At 42.2% G+C, this 19,125-nt stretch overlaps 1 protein-coding gene and 2 pseudogenes across 6 annotated transcripts in view; all 3 read right to left on the bottom strand.

Moving 5' to 3' along the window:
- The window catches only part of MARK3 (microtubule affinity regulating kinase 3), a 159,363-nt gene that overhangs the window by 63,883 nt on the left and 76,355 nt on the right, over positions 1-19,125 (bottom strand). For all 6 annotated transcript variants that reach the window (XM_006160041.3, XM_006160042.3, XM_006160043.3 and 3 more), the window contains exons 6-7: positions 12,232-12,302; positions 918-974 (exon numbers count right to left, since the gene is read on the bottom strand). In XM_006160041.3, the coding sequence (XP_006160103.1) occupies positions 918-974; positions 12,232-12,302 (128 nt within the window). The remainder of the gene's footprint in view (positions 1-917; positions 975-12,231; positions 12,303-19,125) is intronic.
- On the bottom strand, positions 4,141-5,139 carry LOC102478955 (serine/threonine-protein kinase VRK1 pseudogene; annotated as a pseudogene).
- LOC102495930 (serine/threonine-protein kinase VRK1 pseudogene) lies at positions 6,383-7,528 on the bottom strand (annotated as a pseudogene).

Here is a 19,125-nt window from a genome sequence, read left to right as displayed (position 1 = left end):
TCATTTTGTTGAGGACCAGCAGATGGCATAATGATTACATTGCTGGACTCCCATGTGGTCAACTATAGTTTGAGTCCCAGACATGAAGGCTTAAAATTCACACTGGGCACGTGTATGTGTGTGCGTGTGTGCCTGAGATCCTGAGAAGAGAATGAATAAAGGACTGCAGTGTGGTCATCCCCCTTAGGGGGTGATTTCTCACTTTCTGTCTCTCCAGTGAAGGCATGCACCCTATAGAAAAATCTCCCCAGAAAAAAAATAATAATTTTGTTCATGGGGGCTGGACAGAAACATATACTGTAGCTGAAGGGGGTCAGGAGGGTCTTGTTTGCTTAGGAACACTGAATAAACTGTATGTGCCTGTGTTTTGACTGTGCCTATCACAGAAGTCAGCTATGGACTTTCCAGTTATGGTGCCACGTCAGTGCTCAGAAAGTTCAAGATTCTGGCCCAGCCTTTGTGGCTCAAACAAGAAGGTACCACTGCACAATGGCTGCACTGTGTATGAGACGGGGGTTTGGTTTGCGGCCCAACCTAAACAGGCTGGGTGGAGAGCCACATCCCTGTGGTTCTAGCTAACTGTGGGGCCTAAGCAGGACTGAGGGCATGGCAAGACCCTGACAAAGGTGCCTAACCCTAAATCGCTCTTGTCTTTCTCTACCCCTCAGTAAAATAAGTTTCAGATTCTGGAGTACATAGGATTTTGCATCAGGGTCCTCAACCAGCACATGGTTACTCCTCAGTAGATGGTATATTAGTGTCTAGATATATAACATGCTCTTTGCTACAATTAACTAGAAGGATTCTATAGCATGACTTTTCCCCCCTTATTTAATGATACAACCTAACTCATACCTCATTTTTGCAATGACCACTGAGAGAACAGAACACACACTTAGTAAGGGACTCTGACTCACCTTGAGGTCCCGGTGAACGATCCGTTTTTGGTGGCAGTATTGTACTGCAGACACGATCTGGGTGAGAGAGATGCAAGGGTCAGTCATCACTGATGCAGAATCATAATCAAGATGAAAAACGGTTCATTAACATTCACGCATGCAAAATACTCAGTAGGCACTTGAACACCTATGTGGATTTCTAAAGTTTTTTTTTTTTTTTTTGGAGAAGTTTTTGCTATAAGGCATGTGTGCTCACCAGAGAGACAGAGAGACAGAAAACAAGAAATCACCCTCACCCCCCAGGGGGTATAGCCACGCCACAATCCCTTCTCCTCCATTCTCCTCTCGGGACCTAGGGCACACACGCACACACGCCCAGCATGAGTTTAAACCACCGGGTCCAGGACTCAAACTACGGTCAACTACATGGGAGTTCAGTGACATAGCCATTAAGCTAACTACTGGTCCCTGATTTCTACAATTATTTACTTATTTATTTATTTTTGCTACAGGGCACATGCGCTCACCAGAAAGAGACAGAGAGACAAAAAGCGAGAAATCACCCTGAGGGGGGATGGCCATGCCGCAATCCCTTGTCCTCCATTCTCCTCTTGGGATCGTGGCCATGCACACACACATGCCCGGCTGAGTTTAAACCACCGGGTCTGGGACTCGAACTGCAATTGACTACATGGAAGTTTGCGACATAGTCATTACGCTAACTGCTGGTCCCTCTACAGTTTTCTTAATGCTTTGAATTTTTCAATCTGGAGAAATTCAGGTGTGAAGGCAAGAAAAGAAAGGTGAGGATTTCTTCCCATTCTCTTTAGTTTCAAATGGAAGTCTCTTTTTGGACCTTGTTGACACTCCACTTATCTTTAGTGTGTTTCTAAGACCCAATGAGCCACTTGGATCTGGAAACCTCTAGCTACACCCAGGACCAGGACCAGATGGTTCTGGTCAGCAATTCGAAATCAAGCCAGTAGGGGTAGACTGCCCATGGCCAGGTTTGAGTCCAGGCTGGCCTGTTTCTGCTGAAGACTTCTTTTTCAAGTCTGGCCCCTACAACATTCTTTTTACTGATGTGGGTTCAAGGACAGCAAAATCTACTTAACCTTGCTGAGGGTCAGTTTCCTCTTCCTAAGAATGCCAGAATGACTGCTGTAACATACACGAACTATGAGCTTCAAAAACCACTATGTGTATGATCAGTAAGAATTCCCCCCTTTCAGCAAACAGCCTTTTTATTCAGTCATCTTGCAATTTTTCCTGTGATTAGCATCATTGATTGAACAACTGTTTACTGAAATTTTACATTTACTGATAACTCTTTTAAAAAGGATTTATTTTTTTAAAAAAGGATTTATTTATTTAATTCCATTTGTTGTTATTATTTTTTAATTTAACTAGAGAGAGACAGAAAGAGAGGGAAAAAGGGAAAGGGAGAAAGCAAGCCGCCAGGTCCAGGCCCTGACCCATGATCAGCCATGTGGGAATCCAGCACCTTTAAACCACCACGCCACCTGCCAGCCCCTGATAACTTTTAAAAATAATTATTTTATTTTATTCATCATAATAATTATTTTTAAAAATTTTATTCATTTTTATTCACTCATTCACTTATTTTAATTTTTTAAAAATTATTTTATGTAACTTAGTTTGCTTGTTTGTTTATTTTAATTTGACCAGAGAGGAACAGAGAGAGAGAGAGAGAGGGAAAATGAGGAAGCAAGCCACCAGGTCAGGGACTTGAACATAGGAGTCCAGTGCCCTTAACCTTTAACTACCACGCCACCTGCTGGCCTCTCACTTATTTTAATTTGACCAGAGAGAAACACACAGAGAGAAAAAGGGAGGGAGAGAGGGAGGGAGTGAAGGAGGGAGAGAGAGAAGGAAGAAAGCAAGCCACCAGATTTCAGACTTGTACCATGGTCAGCCATGTGAAAGCATCCAGTGCCCTAGGGGACCAGTAGTTGGCGTAATGGCTATGACGCTGGACTCCCACGTAGTCAACCACAGTTCGCGTCCCTGACCCGGTGGCTTAAACTCACGCCGGGCGCGTGTGTGTGCGTGCCCAAGATCCTGAGAGGAGAATGGAGGAGAAGGGATTGCGGTGTGGCCATCCCCCCTGGGGTGTGATTTCTTGCTTTCTGTCTCTCTGTCTTTCTCTGTCTGTCTGGCGAGCGCATGCGCGCCCTATAGCATAAATCTCTCAAAAAAAAAAGAAAGCAAGCATCCAGTGCCATAACATCCTAACATGCCATCTGCTGTCCCCTCCACTATTATTATTTTAATTGAACAGAGAGACACAGAGAAAGAGAGAGAGAGAAAGAGAGGAAAACTGAGAAAGCAAGCTGCCAGGTCAGGGGCTCAAACTGCAGTCAGTCATGTGGGAGTCCTATGCCACGACACTACTTGTTGGCCCCTATTGATAACTTTTTTTTAAAAAGAATTATTTATTTAAGTCCATTTGTTGTTTTTATTATTATTATTTGTTTTAAAATCTGACCAGAGAGAAACAGAGAGAGAGCAAAAGCGAGAAAGCAACCAGCCAGGTCTAGTACCTGAACTGCGGCTGGCCATGTGGGAATCCAGGACCTTTAAACACCAGGCCACCTGTCACCCCCTTCTACTGATAACTTTTCTTTTCTATTTTTTTTTCCCACCAACAAATTGCTTATTTGTTATCAAGCAAAAAGAGACTTTTATTTTAAGTTTTGCATTTCCTTAAAAGTGAGGACTTTGACAGACTTTTTATCTATCTAGGAAACGCACAGTGATTAAAAGAGTGCACATCATCTACAGTAATTTTTCTTACACAGATTCCCAAACCTCAAACACACACAGCTTGAAAAAGCTTAAAGAGTATAACCTGAAGATGCGGGAATTCCGGGACCAGCAGTTAGCGTAATGGCTATGTCGCTGGACTCCCATGTAGTCGACCGCGGTTCAAGTCCTGGACCCGGTGGCTTAAACTCACGCCAGGCACATGTGCATGCATGCCCAAGATCCTGGGAGGAGAATGGAGGAGAAGGGATTGTGGCGTGGCCATCCCCCCTGGGGGGTGATTTCTTGCTTTCTGTCTCTGTCTGTCTGGCGAGCCCACGAGCCCTATAGCAAAAAAACCCTCTCAAAAAAAAAAAAAAGATGTGGGAATTAATGTATATTAACCTTTAATAAATTGTACAAAGTATTTTTTTTTAAGTTTGTTTTCCAAAGACACAGATATTTAATTACTGCTTCCACTGCACAAGACTCATAAAAATAAAACACAATACAAAAGTCCAATGAAAGGAAAAAAAGAAAGTTGGTTCATGGCATTTGATTTACTTCTGGGGTCTCTTTCTGGTTCTTGAACGAGTCTGTGTGGCGTCCTCTGTCGGTGAGTTTGAACATTCCAAATATCTTTAACACTAGATTCTGTGCTTTCTTCCATTTCCTTCTTTCTCTTCCTTGCTGCTGTTTTGCTTTCAAGCCTCCATTCTCCACAACGCTGAGGTCCAGTTTGTCATCATCCCGACTTCCTATAGCTTTAAGTCCTTGCAAAAGAATATCTCGTACACTTTTTTTTTTATTTCGTAAATTTTGATAAAGAGGTTTTACAGTATAGTTCAGTAACTTCACTGTTTCCATGTATTTAGCAATTTCACCTGGCTTGTTTTTCTCAGGGAAGCATTTGTTCATCAAACTTGCAGTATTTTCTCTGTAACTAATTTTGGAATCTCTAACATAGTTAGGATCTTTCAAATTATCCTCCCAAGGAAGATGGTCACTAAGCCACTGGATCATGCAGTAACCAAGTATTTCCAAATCACCAGGTCTTGATGGGGCCACACCATTGTGCGCATCGCGCATCAATGCTTGTGAATTCAATAGTGCCGTCATGACATCTTTTGGGATCCTCTTTGTACTCTTTATGAACTCCTTTTGGACAATACCAATAAGCAAGGCCATAATCTATCAAGTAAGCCTGGTCAGGATTTTTGTAGCTCAGGAGCAGATTTGAGGCTTTGATATCTCTGTGTACATACTTGTGTTCGTGAATGTATTCCAGAATATCCAGAATTCTTAGGCTTAGCTTCAAGACAGTTTTCCGAGAAAACCTTTTGGCATTTGCTTGATATATTTTCTGAAGGTCACTCCCAAAGCGATCTATTATCATAAACCTGTAACTTTTCCCATTTTTATCATGCAGACCAGACCCCCAATACTTAGGAACACCCAGGTACTTCAATTTATGGGCACGAAAGAGAGAAGGAAGAAAGCAAGCCACCAGATTTCAGACTTGTACCATGGTCAGCCATGTGAAAGCATCCAGTGCCCTAGGGGACCAGTAGTTGGCGTAATGGCTATGACGCTGGATTCCCACGTAGTCCACCAAAGTTCGCGTCCCTGACCCGGTAGATCCTGAGAGGAGAATGGAGGAGAAGGGATTGCGGTGTGGCCATCCCCCCTGGGGTGTGATTTCTTGCTTTCTGTCTCTCTGTCTTTCTCTGTCTGTCTGGCGAGCGCATGCGCGCCCTATAGCATAAATCTCTCAAAAAAAAAAGAAAGCAAGCATCCAGTGCCATAACATCCTAACATGCCATCTGCTGTCCCCTCCACTATTATTATTTTAATTGAACAGAGAGACACAGAGAAAGAGAGAGAGAGAAAGAGAGGAAAACTGAGAAAGCAAGCTGCCAGGTCAGGGGCTCAAACTGCAGTCAGTCATGTGGGAGTCCTATGCCACGACACTACTTGTTGGCCCCTATTGATAACTTTTTTTTAAAAAGAATTATTTATTTAAGTCCATTTGTTGTTTTTATTATTATTATTTGTTTTAAAATCTGACCAGAGAGAAACAGAGAGAGAGCAAAAGCGAGAAAGCAACCAGCCAGGTCTAGTACCTGAACTGCGGCTGGCCATGTGGGAATCCAGGACCTTTAAACACCAGGCCACCTGTCACCCCCTTCTACTGATAACTTTTCTTTTCTATTTTTTTTTCCCACCAACAAATTGCTTATTTGTTATCAAGCAAAAAGAGACTTTTATTTTAAGTTTTGCATTTCCTTAAAAGTGAGGACTTTGACAGACTTTTTATCTATCTAGGAAACGCACAGTGATTAAAAGAGTGCACATCATCTACAGTAATTTTTCTTACACAGATTCCCAAACCTCAAACACACACAGCTTGAAAAAGCTTAAAGAGTATAACCTGAAGATGCGGGAATTCCGGGACCAGCAGTTAGCGTAATGGCTATGTCGCTGGACTCCCATGTAGTCGACCGCGGTTCAAGTCCTGGACCCGGTGGCTTAAACTCACGCCAGGCACATGTGCATGCATGCCCAAGATCCTGGGAGGAGAATGGAGGAGAAGGGATTGTGGCGTGGCCATCCCCCCTGGGGGGTGATTTCTTGCTTTCTGTCTCTGTCTGTCTGGCGAGCCCACGAGCCCTATAGCAAAAAAACCCTCTCAAAAAAAAAAAAAAAGATGTGGGAATTAATGTATATTAGCCTTTAATAAATTGTACAAAGTATTTTTTTTTAAGTTTGTTTTCCAAAGACACAGATATTTAATTACTGCTTCCACTGCACAAGACTCATAAAAATAAAACACAATACAAAAGTCCAATGAAAGGAAAAAAAGAAAGTTGGTTCATGGCATTTGATTTACTTCTGGGGTCTCTTTCTGGTTCTTGAACGAGTCTGTGTGGCGTCCTCTGTCGGTGAGTTTGAACATTCCAAATATCTTTAACACTAGATTCTGTGCTTTCTTCCATTTCCTTCTTTCTCTTCCTTGCTGCTGTTTTGCTTTCAAGCCTCCATTCTCCACAACGCTGAGGTCCAGTTTGTCATCATCCCGACTTCCTATAGCTTTAAGTCCTTGCAAAAGAATATCTCGTACACTTTTTTTTTTATTTCGTAAATTTTGATAAAGAGGTTTTACAGTATAGTTCAGTAACTTCACTGTTTCCATGTATTTAGCAATTTCACCTGGCTTGTTTTTCTCAGGGAAGCATTTGTTCATCAAACTTGCAGTATTTTCTCTGTAACTAATTTTGGAATCTCTAACATAGTTAGGATCTTTCAAATTATCCTCCCAAGGAAGATGGTCACTAAGCCACTGGATCATGCAGTAACCAAGTATTTCCAAATCACCAGGTCTTGATGGGGCCACACCATTGTGCGCATCGCGCATCAATGCTTGTGAATTCAATAGTGCCGTCATGACATCTTTTGGGATCCTCTTTGTACTCTTTATGAACTCCTTTTGGACAATACCAATAAGCAAGGCCATAATCTATCAAGTAAGCCTGGTCAGGATTTTTGTAGCTCAGGAGCAGATTTGAGGCTTTGATATCTCTGTGTACATACTTGTGTTCGTGAATGTATTCCAGAATATCCAGAATTCTTAGGCTTAGCTTCAAGACAGTTTTCCGAGAAAACCTTTTGGCATTTGCTTGATATATTTTCTGAAGGTCACTCCCAAAGCGATCTATTATCATAAACCTGTAACTTTTCCCATTTTTATCATGCAGACCAGACCCCCAATACTTAGGAACACCCAGGTACTTCAATTTATGGGCACGAATCTATTTTTGAATTTGTTCTGGTTTAGCAGCTCGTTGGTAGAACTTTAATTCAGTAAATTGTCACTGGGTTCCCTAAGCCACAGACTGCTCGCCTCTTGCCCAGTACGAACTTCCTGCCGCTTTTGCTGACTCGCAACCGGGCAGCAGCACCGGCCATCCGCACCCTGCAGTATCTACTGACAACTTTTTAATAAAACATCTCCAGGGGCTGGCAGGTGGTCTAATGGTTCAGGTGCCGGACTCTCACATGGCTAACCATGGTTCAAGTCCAGAATCTGGCTGTTTGAAAATCATGCCAGGTGTATGTGTGTGTGTACATGCCCAGGATCCCAGGAGGAGAATGGAGAAGGGAATGTGGTGCGGCTATCCCCCTAGGGGGTGATTTCTTACTTTCCTTCTCACTGACTGACTCACAGTCTCTCTCTCGCTCTCTGGTAAGCACACGCAACCTATGGAAGAAAAACCTTACCATTAAAAGGAAAAAAAACAAAACAAAACAAAAACTCCCACAAGACTAGTCAATAGCGTAATATTTATGTCACTGGATTCCCATGTAATAAACTGCAGTTCGAGTCCCAGATCTGATGACTTGAAACTCATCCCAGGTGCATGTACGTGCATGCCCAAGATCCCAAAGAAAAGGGATTAACGGCGTGGTCATCCCTCCTGGAGGGTGATTTCTTGCTTTCTGTCTCTCTCTCTTTTTCTGTCTTTCCAGTGAACACACATGCCCTATAGCAAAAAAAACCACTCTTAAAAACAAAACAAAACAAAACAAAACAAAACAAAACAAAACCCTCCAAGGGGCCAGCAGGTGGCATGGTAGTTTAAGTGCTGGACTCCCGCATGGCTGACTATGGTTTGATGCCTGGACTCATGAATATCACACCATGTGCATATTCCCAAAATCTGGAGAATGGTGACAAGATTGTGGCATGGCCATCCGTCTGGGGGATGATTTCTCACTTTCCCTCTTTCTGTCTATGTCCAATGAGTACACATGCCCTATAGCAAAAACATAAAAAACAAAACAAACTCAGAAAACAAAACACTTCCAAGTTTTATATACTCATTATAGAATTTTAGATAACAGAAAAATACAAACACATATACTTCTGTAGTATCACTAAGTAAAGATACCCTCTCTTGATATATATGTACACACACACACACACACATATATATATAAAAATTTTTTTTTGAGATTTTTGCCATAGGGTGCATGTACTTGGAGAGACAGAGAGAGACAGAAAACAAGAAGTCACCCCCCGGGGGTGTGGTGTGGTGGTGGTGGTGGCCATGCTGCAATCCCTCTCCTCCACTCTCCTCTTGAGATTTTAGGCAGGCATGCACACATGCCTGTTCTGAGTTTTAAGTCATTGGGTCCAGGATTCAAACCATAATCAGCTACATGGGAGTCCAGTGACATAACCATACATTGTCTGCTGCTCCCATTCAGTTCTTAATACTTTTTTGTATTTGCTTCTTCTAGTTTTCTCTTTTGTATTTTTAGTTTTTTTTAGAGAGAGAGAGATTTTTGCTATAGGTGGTGTGCTCGCCCAAGAGACAGAGAGATAGAAATTGAGAAATCAGCCTTTGGGAGGGATGGCCACACAGCAATCGCTTCTCCACTCTCCTCTCAGGATTCTGGGTACACATGCACAGGTGCCAACAGTATGTTTAAAGCCACTGGATACGGGACTCAAACCAGCCAACTACATGGGAGTCCAATGACATAACAATTACATTATCTGCTGGTTCTTTCTTTTTTTTTCTTTTTTTGGAGAGATTTTCACTGTAGGGCGCGTGCGCTCGCCAGACACAGAGAGACATAGAGACAGAAAGCGAGAAATCACCCCCCAGGGGGGATGGTCACGCCGCAATCCCTTCTCCTCCATTCTCCTCTCGGGATCTTGGGCACGCACGCACACGCGCCCAGCGTGAGTTTTAAGCCACCGGGTCCGGGACACGAACCGCGGTCGACTACGTGGGAGTCCAGCGACATAGCCATTACGCTAACTGCTGGTTCCTTCTGCTGGTTCTTTCTTCTGTATTTTATACTTGCATTCAGATATATATGATTACATATATATAAAACTGGAGTTAGAATGAAAATATTTTTTTTTTCTCCAAATCATCAGCTCTTTTATTTCTTCTATGAGAGAGGGAGAAGAGGGAGAGAGAGAGAAAGGGAGACACAGGGACCCCCCAACAAGGTCTTCATGTTGCAATCCATCTCCAGCCTCAGACAGCCAGGTTCATGTATGTGTGCGTATGCACGTGCACACACCCACACACCCACCCTTCAGCACACACAGGGAGACTTTAGGACACAAACCAGGGACCTCATATGTACTGTGCATCGTGTAGCACGGCATCATTGCTGTTCCGCCATGGCTACCCCATCACCAGCTCTTAGTCATAAGTCACATGGGACCCACCTATCCTAGACATAATACTTCAGAGCGGGGCTGGCAAGTGGCATGGTGGTTAAGGATGCTGGATTACCATGTGGCTAACTGCAGTTCGAGGCCCAGAACTGGCGATTTCTTTTCTTGCTTTCCCTCTCTCTGTCCTTCTGGTCAAGTTAAAATAAGTAAGTAAATAAAGTTTAATAAAGTAATTCTTTTAAAAAATAGAAAGTACCGGGAACCAGCAGTTAGCGTAATGGCTATGTCGCTGGACTCCCACGTAGTCGACCGCAGTTCGCGTCCCAGACCCGGTGGCTTAAAACTCACGCCGGGTGCATGTGATCCCGAGACGAGAATGTAGGAGAAGGGATTGCGGCGTGGCCATCCCTCCTGGGGGGTGATTTCTCACTTTCTGTCTCTCTGGCAAGACAGTGCACCGGCCCCATAGCAAAAACCCCCCCAAAAAAAAAAAAAAAAAAAAAAGCAAGTACCATTAGTATTTAATACTTTAATTTAAATACTACATTTTTAGATTAAATATAAGCAACAGCAAAAGTTAAGAAACTTATAAATAAGTCCTTAGCTGAAAACACCAGATTAGGCAAAACAAAGGAGATACTGTTCAGAGAAAATCTGAAAATCAGCTAAAACCACCTTTCTGAACATGAGAACTTTAATTTGCCAGAGGGCGTGTATTCCCTCTCTCTGTCCCTCTCTGGTCAAGTTTACCCTTTTCTTTTTGGAAAGAAAGATTTTTGGAATAGGGCATGTATGCACACCAGAGAGATGGAAACTAAGAAATCACCACCTTCAGGGGGATAGCCATGCCACAATCCCTTCTCCTCCATTCTCCTCCTGAAATACTGGGCATGCATGTACATGCGCCCAGCATGAGTTTTAAGTTGCCGGGTCTAGGACTCGAACTGTAGTCAACTACATGGGAGTCTGGCAACATAACCATTATGCCATCTGCTGGTCCTACTGCAAGGTTTATCTTAATTTAGATAAATCACTTCTCCCACTGTCTGGTAGGTAATGGTCAACTAATAGCAATTATTATTATTAGAGACAGGAAAGTCAAGTCACCTTTATGCTTAAAAAGTGTTTATTAAAATGAGTGCCTAGGGACTAGCAGTTAGCATAATGACTATGTCGCTGGACTCCCATGTAGTCGACCGTGGTTCGCATCCCGGACCCGGTGGCTTAAAACTCACGCTGGGCACGTGTGCATGCGTGCCCAAGATCCCGAGAGGAGAATGGAGGAGAAGGGATTGCAGTGTGGCCATCCCCCTGGGGCATGATTTCTCGCTTTCTGTCTCTCTCTGTTTCTCTGGCAAGCGCACGCGCCCTATAGCAAAAACTTCTCCAAAAAAAAAAAAAAAAAAAGAGTGCCTAAAGAGTACAGTAAAGACAAAGCAAGAAGAAAAGTCACTATTGAACAAATTAAGTTATATTTAGTCCTGTCTTGGGTTAGACAAACTAATAATGAATTTTCGGATTTGCAACACTCTTCTTGTTAATGATTTTTTTTTTAAGAGAAAATGTGTGGGGGGCAGGGAAAGAAAGAAAGACAGTTCTTTCTGACAGGGTCTCTGCATGTCAAGATCCTCCTGCCCGAGCTTCCCAAGCAGCTAGGACCACCGATGTGTGTCACTGCACCGGCCTGTTCAGGCTAGCCAGGAACTGAACTCAGGCCTCCCATGCAGCTCTAGTCACTGTGCAGTAGTGCCCTCTGCTGTGTGCCTGTAGCTGGGCCTGAAACAGTTTTAAATAATGTAATTACAGGTATTTTTGAAAGGATCCAGATTTTTAAGTCTCAATCATCAAAAGCAAAGATTTGCAAAAAGACTAATGGCCCAATTACAAGGCTATTGGGAATAAAACCGACAGCTGCTTTTAGCACAGTGCCATAAGCATGAAAGATACTTCATACATTTTTGGTAAAATAACTGGGCAACTCCTGCCAACTTCGCTTAAAAACATTTATAGCAGTAGGACCAGCAGTTAGAGTAATGGCTATGTCGCTGGACTTCCATGTAATAGACCGTGGTTTGAGTCCTGGACCCAGTGGCTTAAACTCACGACAGGTGTGTGTGCATGCGTGTCTAGGATCCCAACAGGAGAAGGGATTGCGGTGTGGCCATCCCCCGTGGGGGGTGATTTCTTGCTTTTTGTCTCTTTGTCTCTGTCTTTCTGGTGAGCACACGCACCCTATAGCAAAAATCTCTCACAGAAAAAGAAAAAAAAAAAAAGAAGAAGAAACATTTATAGCAGCAAATACTTGTTTGCTTTAGGGTTTATGCAAGTTAACTTTATTAAATTAACTAAAGATGCATTAATTCATACCTGTCTAAATTTAGCTCTTGCTTCTTTTTCCTTCATTCTTCCATGTGCAACCAAATAGTCAAACACTTCACCTATAATCGAGAGAAATAACAGTAAGAAGTCCAACTTCCAAATATTAATATTCTCATTAATTGACAATGTACCATGTTTTGCAATTTTTAACTATAAACATAAAGAAATATTTTTGAATACAAGCATAAAATTATTCAGAAATATGTGGAATTTGAACTAAGCTAGCCTTAATTTTAACTATAGACACTTAAGTTCATCAACAAAATGTTTTTCCTTTTAACTGTCAGAGGGAATATGCACTCTTCAGAGGAAAAAATACAGAGAGCGTATGAGGAAGTACCCTAGTGAGGCACGGTCACATGGTATCTCTTCTCCTCCATTTCTCCATCTTGTTGAGATTTGGGGCACACATGCATCCCATGGGTTTTTAAAGCCTATAGGGCCAGAATTTGAAACTATGGTTGGCCATGTGGGATCAAGCTTCCTTAACTACTACGCTACAGGGCCAACCTACTAACAAATCTTCAGGCTCCTGGAGAAAAATTCTTAAAGTTCAATTCTTACATGCTTTAATTATACAACTTTTCTTTTCTTTTCTTTTCGGAGAGGTTTTTTGCTATAAGGCACGTGCGTTCGCCAGAGAGATAGAAAGCGAGAAGGGATGGCCACGCCACAATCCCTTCTCCTCCATTCTCCTCTCGAGATCTTGGGCACACACGCACACGCACCCGGCGTGAGTTTAAGACACCAGGACCAGGACTCAAACCGCGGTCAACTACATGGGAGTCCAGTGACATAGCCATTACGCTAACCACTGCTCCCACAACTTTTATTTTCAAGGGTATGTTTCTAGTCAGCTTTAATTAAAACAGAACAATAAAAATGGAAAGGTAGGGCCAGCATGTGGCATGGGATTAAGATACTGAACTCCACATGACTAACCATGGTCCAGTCCCAGACCCTGTGACTTGAAAATCATGCCAGGCATGTATTCATGCATGCCCAGTATCCTAGAAGAAGGGACTGTGGCCAGGCCATTCCCCCTTGTGGGTGATTTCTCACTTTCTCTCTGTCTTTCCAGTGAGCACACATGCCCTATGCCCCCCCACCAAAAAAAAAAGAAAGAAAAGAAAAGAAAGGTAAATGGATTATTTGTATCAAAAGAGGATATCCTTGGGACCAGCAGTTGGTGTAATGGCTATGTTGCTGGATTCCCACGTAGTCAACCACAGTTCGAGTCCCAGACCCAGTGGCTTACAGGCACATGTGTGTGCATGCCCAATGTCCTGAGAGGAGAATGGAGAAGAGACTGCAGCATGGCCATACCACCTGGGTGGCGATTTCTCCCTTTTCTCTCTCTGTTTCCCTCTGTCTTTCTGGTGAGCCTACTCACCCTCTAGCAAAAACCTCTCCAAAAAAAAAAGAGGATGTCCTCACTACAGGATTGTAACAAAGCATTTCCTGATGAACATTCAATGAGTGCCTACTTTCCTACTTTCTTCCCAGTCACTCCCATGCTTGTCTTGATTATTACACTAATCTCTCCTGTTTGGTTTCTCTTCCCTTTGCCTTATCCTACCCCTTTCCCGCTAATAGCCAGTGGTTCTTTTTTGTTTGTTTGTTTGTTTTTAAATTTATTTATTTAATTTGACCAGAGAGAGACAGGGAAAGTAAGAAAGCAGGCCGCCAGATCCGGGACTTGAACCACAGTCAGCCATGTGGGAGTCCACAGCCCTTAACCACCACGCCACCTGCCGGCCTCACCAGTGGTTCTTTTAAGAAGGAGTTGTGGGGCCAGCAGGTGGCATAGTGGTTAAGGTGCTAGACTCCCACACGGCTGACCACAGTTCAGGTCTCAGACTCAGTGACTTGAAACTCCTGCCAGACACATGTGCATGCATGCCCAAAATCCTGAGAGGATAATGGAGGAAAATGGATTGTAGTGTGGCCATTCCTCTAAGGGGTGGTTTCTCACTTCCTATTTTTCTGTCTGTCTCTGTCTCTTTGGCAGGTGCACATGCCCTATAGCAAAAATCTCTTAAAAAAAAAAAAAGAAGAGGGAATCATTTCCTTACCTCTAGTCTCAGCTCACTTCAAGTAAAGTCAGCGTCCTTCCCAAAGCCCAAAGGATTCTTGAAGGCTTCCAGACTTACACTGTCCCTTTTGCTTGTTATTTCCAACCTCATGGCCTCCTTGCTGTTTTCCTTATTTGTGGGGGAATTTCACTCCTATATGCCTATATTGTCTACTTCCTTTAGTAGTCAGCAAGACATACTGAAGCAAAATTATGTGCACACACACTTCTTGTTTTATCCTCCTGCTCTTCCTCCACAGCACTTATTATCCTCGTACCTGCTATATATTCATTTGCTTGTTTACTGTCTATGTCCCCCTACTATTGTAGAATATAAAGTCCATGAGGAAATGGAGAGCCTGGCAATGAGTAGGTGCTCAATAAATGTTCATCAGGAAATGCTTTACTGTAAAATAAAAGCTATAGAGAGTTCAGGATACAATACAGGTGAAACCAACAGAACTTACTGACAAGTACCTAGGGGGTAGTTTATATAATACTATTATTGCAGATTATTTATTTATCTTATTTTTGGTTGTGTGCATACACATAATGAGGTATTTTGAGGATGGGACCCAAATCTAAAGATGAAATTAATTTGTTTTACATATACCTTACATAGAGAGATCATCAAAAAGTTCATAGAAAACGCACATTATGGAAAACTGCATGAATGTTCAAAAACATTTTTTTGATTGCCAGAGACCATGTTCATGAGAGAGAGAGAGAGAACCTCTCAGTGAGGCATGGTCATGCCACAATCCCTTCTCTCCACTGCTCTATCCTGTCTGGATTTTGGGCATCCATACACATGAGCCTGACATGTTTTTCAAGCCCTGTGGGCCAAGGATTCAAACTGCAGTCAGCAATGTGGGATCCAGTTCCCTTAACTAGTAGGCCAAGGAGCCTAGATTTCAGTGTTTTGCACCAAAACAAACACATACTTTTTTTTTTTTAATAAACTCATACTTTAATTCAGTTTTTCCACAAACTTTCTAAAGTCCCCTTGTACACAAATATATAATATTTGTGCAGTACAGTGATTTGACTTAGAGCTATCAAGTGAGATCAGGTATGGAATTTTCCACTTGTAGCATCATATTGGTGCTCAAAAAGCTTTGGATTTGGGGACATTTTAGATTTTCAGATGAGGGATGCTCAGCTTGCACTGCTAATTGCTTAACAATTTATGATTAAGACACACCACCTCTGAAATTGACAGAAAAGAATACACATTAGAAAGTTAGATATAAAATGTTTTTAGGAAACCTATCTATATCACATAAATAAGGAATACTCCCATCAGTTTAGCGACACCATTCAATGAAAATGCTTTGATACTTAAAAGTCATTTTGAATTATACATTAATATCTCTGACTTTAAGTGCTTAACCCAAATTCTGAATAAACTTTAAGTAATGAATAAGCATAAATATTTATATGTCATCACTTAACTGCATCGTGATCTTTTAAAATTCATTATATACTGCCAACTTACAAAATTCATCTCACTATGGTCAATTACAAAGTTACACATAGGCTCAGTAAAATGTCAGCATTTTCTAAGTGAATAATCTTTCTATTTGCAGAAAAGTACCCAATGTCAAAACAAATGGTCAGTAAGCAGAAACAGCTAAAGATGTGTTCCCATCATAAGACAGTCATGACTTAAAACAATGGATTAAGCCTACTACCTGTTGTAGAGTAACACAGATAAAGACATGTCTGTCAATATAATTTTTAAATATTTTGAAAAATTAGAGGACAGCAGATGGTGTAGAGGTTATGTCATGGACTCCCACATGGCTGACCAGTTTGAGTCCCAGATCCGGTAGCTTCAAAATCATGCTGGACGCATGTGTGTGTGCATGCTGTGTACATGCCGACAATCCACGATCCCAGGAAGAGAGTGGTGGAGAAGGGACTATGACATGGCCATCCCCCACCCCAGGGGATGGGAGGGTCCTGATTTCTCACTTTCCCTCTCATTGTGTGTGTGTCTCTTTCTCCAAGGAGCGAATATGCCCTAAGGCAAAAAAAAAAAAACCTGAAGATAAACAAATAGATGTTTTGAAATATTCAAATTAAAAAGAAAATCTTTTGCTGTTTTCTTTATAAACCTCTTAAGAGATTTCTGGAACCATACAGTCATAGTCACAATTACTAAGTTATAAATAGGAAATCAAATTTATAAAGCAAGAATTCAACCGAGATCTCATTTTTTCCTTATTAAAACTGTATTAACACTCAGATAAAGAAGCTAAGAAGCTGAACTGAAAACTCTAAAGGCTATTGACTTGAGAGAAGAAACGAGCAGCCAACCAACCAGTGGCCCTCCCGCCTGGATGAGGGTGCACTAGCCTGCACAGTTCAGAAAGCCTTGAGTTGTTCTAGTTCAGGTCCTGCTTGAAACTATCTAGCTACAGAACCCTTGGCAAAGGACAACCTTGCTGAGCTTTAGTTTCATCTTTAGAAATTAGTTGCCCTAGATGATTTCTAAGATTTTTCTCAATTCTAAAATTCTATGCTTCCTCCAGGCAGAGGGGAAATGGGTCGTCAATTTCATGAAACTTTTGGTCAGGATGATAAACGCTATCAACAGTAAAACAGATGTCCTAGAGATTGATAGCACTCTATTGAACTGATTAAAACAAATAGCCCAGGACCAGCAGTTGGCGTAATGGCTGTCGGTTGACTCCCATGTAGTTGACCGTGGTTCGAGTCCTGGACCCGGTGGCTTAAACTCACGCTGGGCGCATGTGCATGCATACCCATGATCCTGAGAAAATGGAGGGGAAGGAAATACGGCATGGCCATCCCCCCTGGGGGGTGACTTCTCACTTTCTGTCTCTCTGGCGAGCACATGCACCCTATAACAAAAACTTCTCAAAAAAAAAAAAAAAAGGCCCAAGACAATAAATCACCACCACCACCACCGGTTAAGTGGTATCATGATGCTGCATAGTGAGCTAAGCCCTTAGAGCAGGCTTCTTGCTGCAGTGTGCCCACTGTAGTACAACATGTGACTGCTAGGCTACAAGGTCAGTGAGGGCAACTGGCTAGAGTCACCCATCTTCTTCTCTACTAAACCTAGATGCTTCTGTCTTATCCAAATCAAAGAATAACCTCTATGATCTGGGTACCTGAAACAAATAGATGGGAACAAACAACTGATGGACTGACCAACTGGAAAGGTTATGTGCTGTCAGAAGACTGGGGCTCCAGGACTGACAGCGTGACCATGGCAAGACTTCCAGCCTCCATTCCTCAAGGGTAAAAAGTCACTGGATGGCCACATCATGGAGTCATTGCGAAGGACAAGGAAGAGTGGGTAAAATGAAGCATCCCTACATTCGTAGAGGTTACACAAATAATAAGCATGAGTAGATTTTTGGTCCTGCAATTAACCTTCAGTTCTTATTACTGCTCAAGTTTGAAAATCCCAACTTAATTCCCAAATAACATATTTAAAATATAAAATACAAAGCTAATAATGAATTAAGTGTATGGAAAGTGATGTGAGAGGTGTGCCTACTATAACTCATTCTTTTTGACACCAGACAGGTTTTTTGTTTTTTTGTGTTTTTTTTTTGCTATAGGGTGCATGCGTCCGCTGGAGAGAGAGAGACAGAGAAAGAGAGAGGGAAAGTGAGAAATCACCCCCCAAGAGGGATGGCCACACTACAATCTCTTCTCCTCTATTCTCCCCTTGGGGTTTTGGGCACACATGCACACGTGCCTGGAGTGATTGTTTTCAAAGCCACTAGGTCTGGGACTCTAACAGCAGAATCAGTCATGTGGGATCCAGTATCTTAACCTCCGTGCCACCTGCTGGCCCCAGACAGAACATTTTTTACATACTGCTACACAGATAGTGATTAAACTACCTATCTTTACCTTTTGCAACCTGGATCAAAGTAGTAATGATAAAATAAATACCACATTATAAAGCTCAACAGAATGTGTCCCTGACAGTTTCTTTTCTTTAGAACGATTTTATTTAACGTACTTTATTTATGTATATATATTTATATTTTTAAATTTGACTAGAGAAGAACAGAGTGAGAGAGAGAAAGCAAGAAAGCAAGCTGCCAGATCCCAGACTCGAACCGTGGTCAGCCATGTGGGAGTCCAGTGCCCTTAGCCACCATGTCACTTATCGGCCCCCCCAACAGTTTCTAACTTCAACAAATGTAGTCTAATTCTGAAGTGTGGAATATTGGCTAAGCTATAGGCACTGTGCTTGTGGTCCGAAGTCTTTAAGCGCAGCCCAACTTAAAATGAGAATCTTTTTTTTTAAAACTTTATTCATTGTCATTATTTTATTGAAGTTGATGAGAGAAAGAGAAGAAAAGTGAAAGCAAGCTGCCAGGTCCAGGACTCGAACCACAGTTAGCCATATGGGAGTCTAGACATCTTAACCACCATACCACCTGCTGGCCCCTAAAATGAGAATCCTTATAATAGCAGCGACACAACATGCATTTCAGAATATGTCTTTATTTTTAATAACTTTGTAGGCAAATTAATTACTAGTCCTCAATTTTTATTTAAAGGAAAATCTAGTCACATGTACAGTATCCATCATTTCTGGCTTAGGAAAGATGGATACCATTGACATTAAAATCTGATAAAGAGGGACCAGCAATTAGTGTAATGGCTATGTTGATGGACTCCCGTGTAGTTGACCACAGTTCGTGTCCTGGACCTGGTGGCTTAAAACTCACGCCAGGCATGTGTGCGTGCATGCTCAAGATCCCGAGAGGAGAATGGAGAAGGGATTGTGGTGTGGCCATCCCCCTGGGGGG

The sequence above is a fragment of the Tupaia chinensis genome, unplaced genomic scaffold (genome assembly GCF_000334495.1).
Source record: "Tupaia chinensis unplaced genomic scaffold, TupChi_1.0 Scaffold000671_2, whole genome shotgun sequence".
In the NCBI taxonomy this organism is placed as follows: domain Eukaryota; kingdom Metazoa; phylum Chordata; class Mammalia; order Scandentia; family Tupaiidae; genus Tupaia; species Tupaia belangeri.
This window is presented reverse-complemented; position numbering and strand designations above follow the sequence as displayed.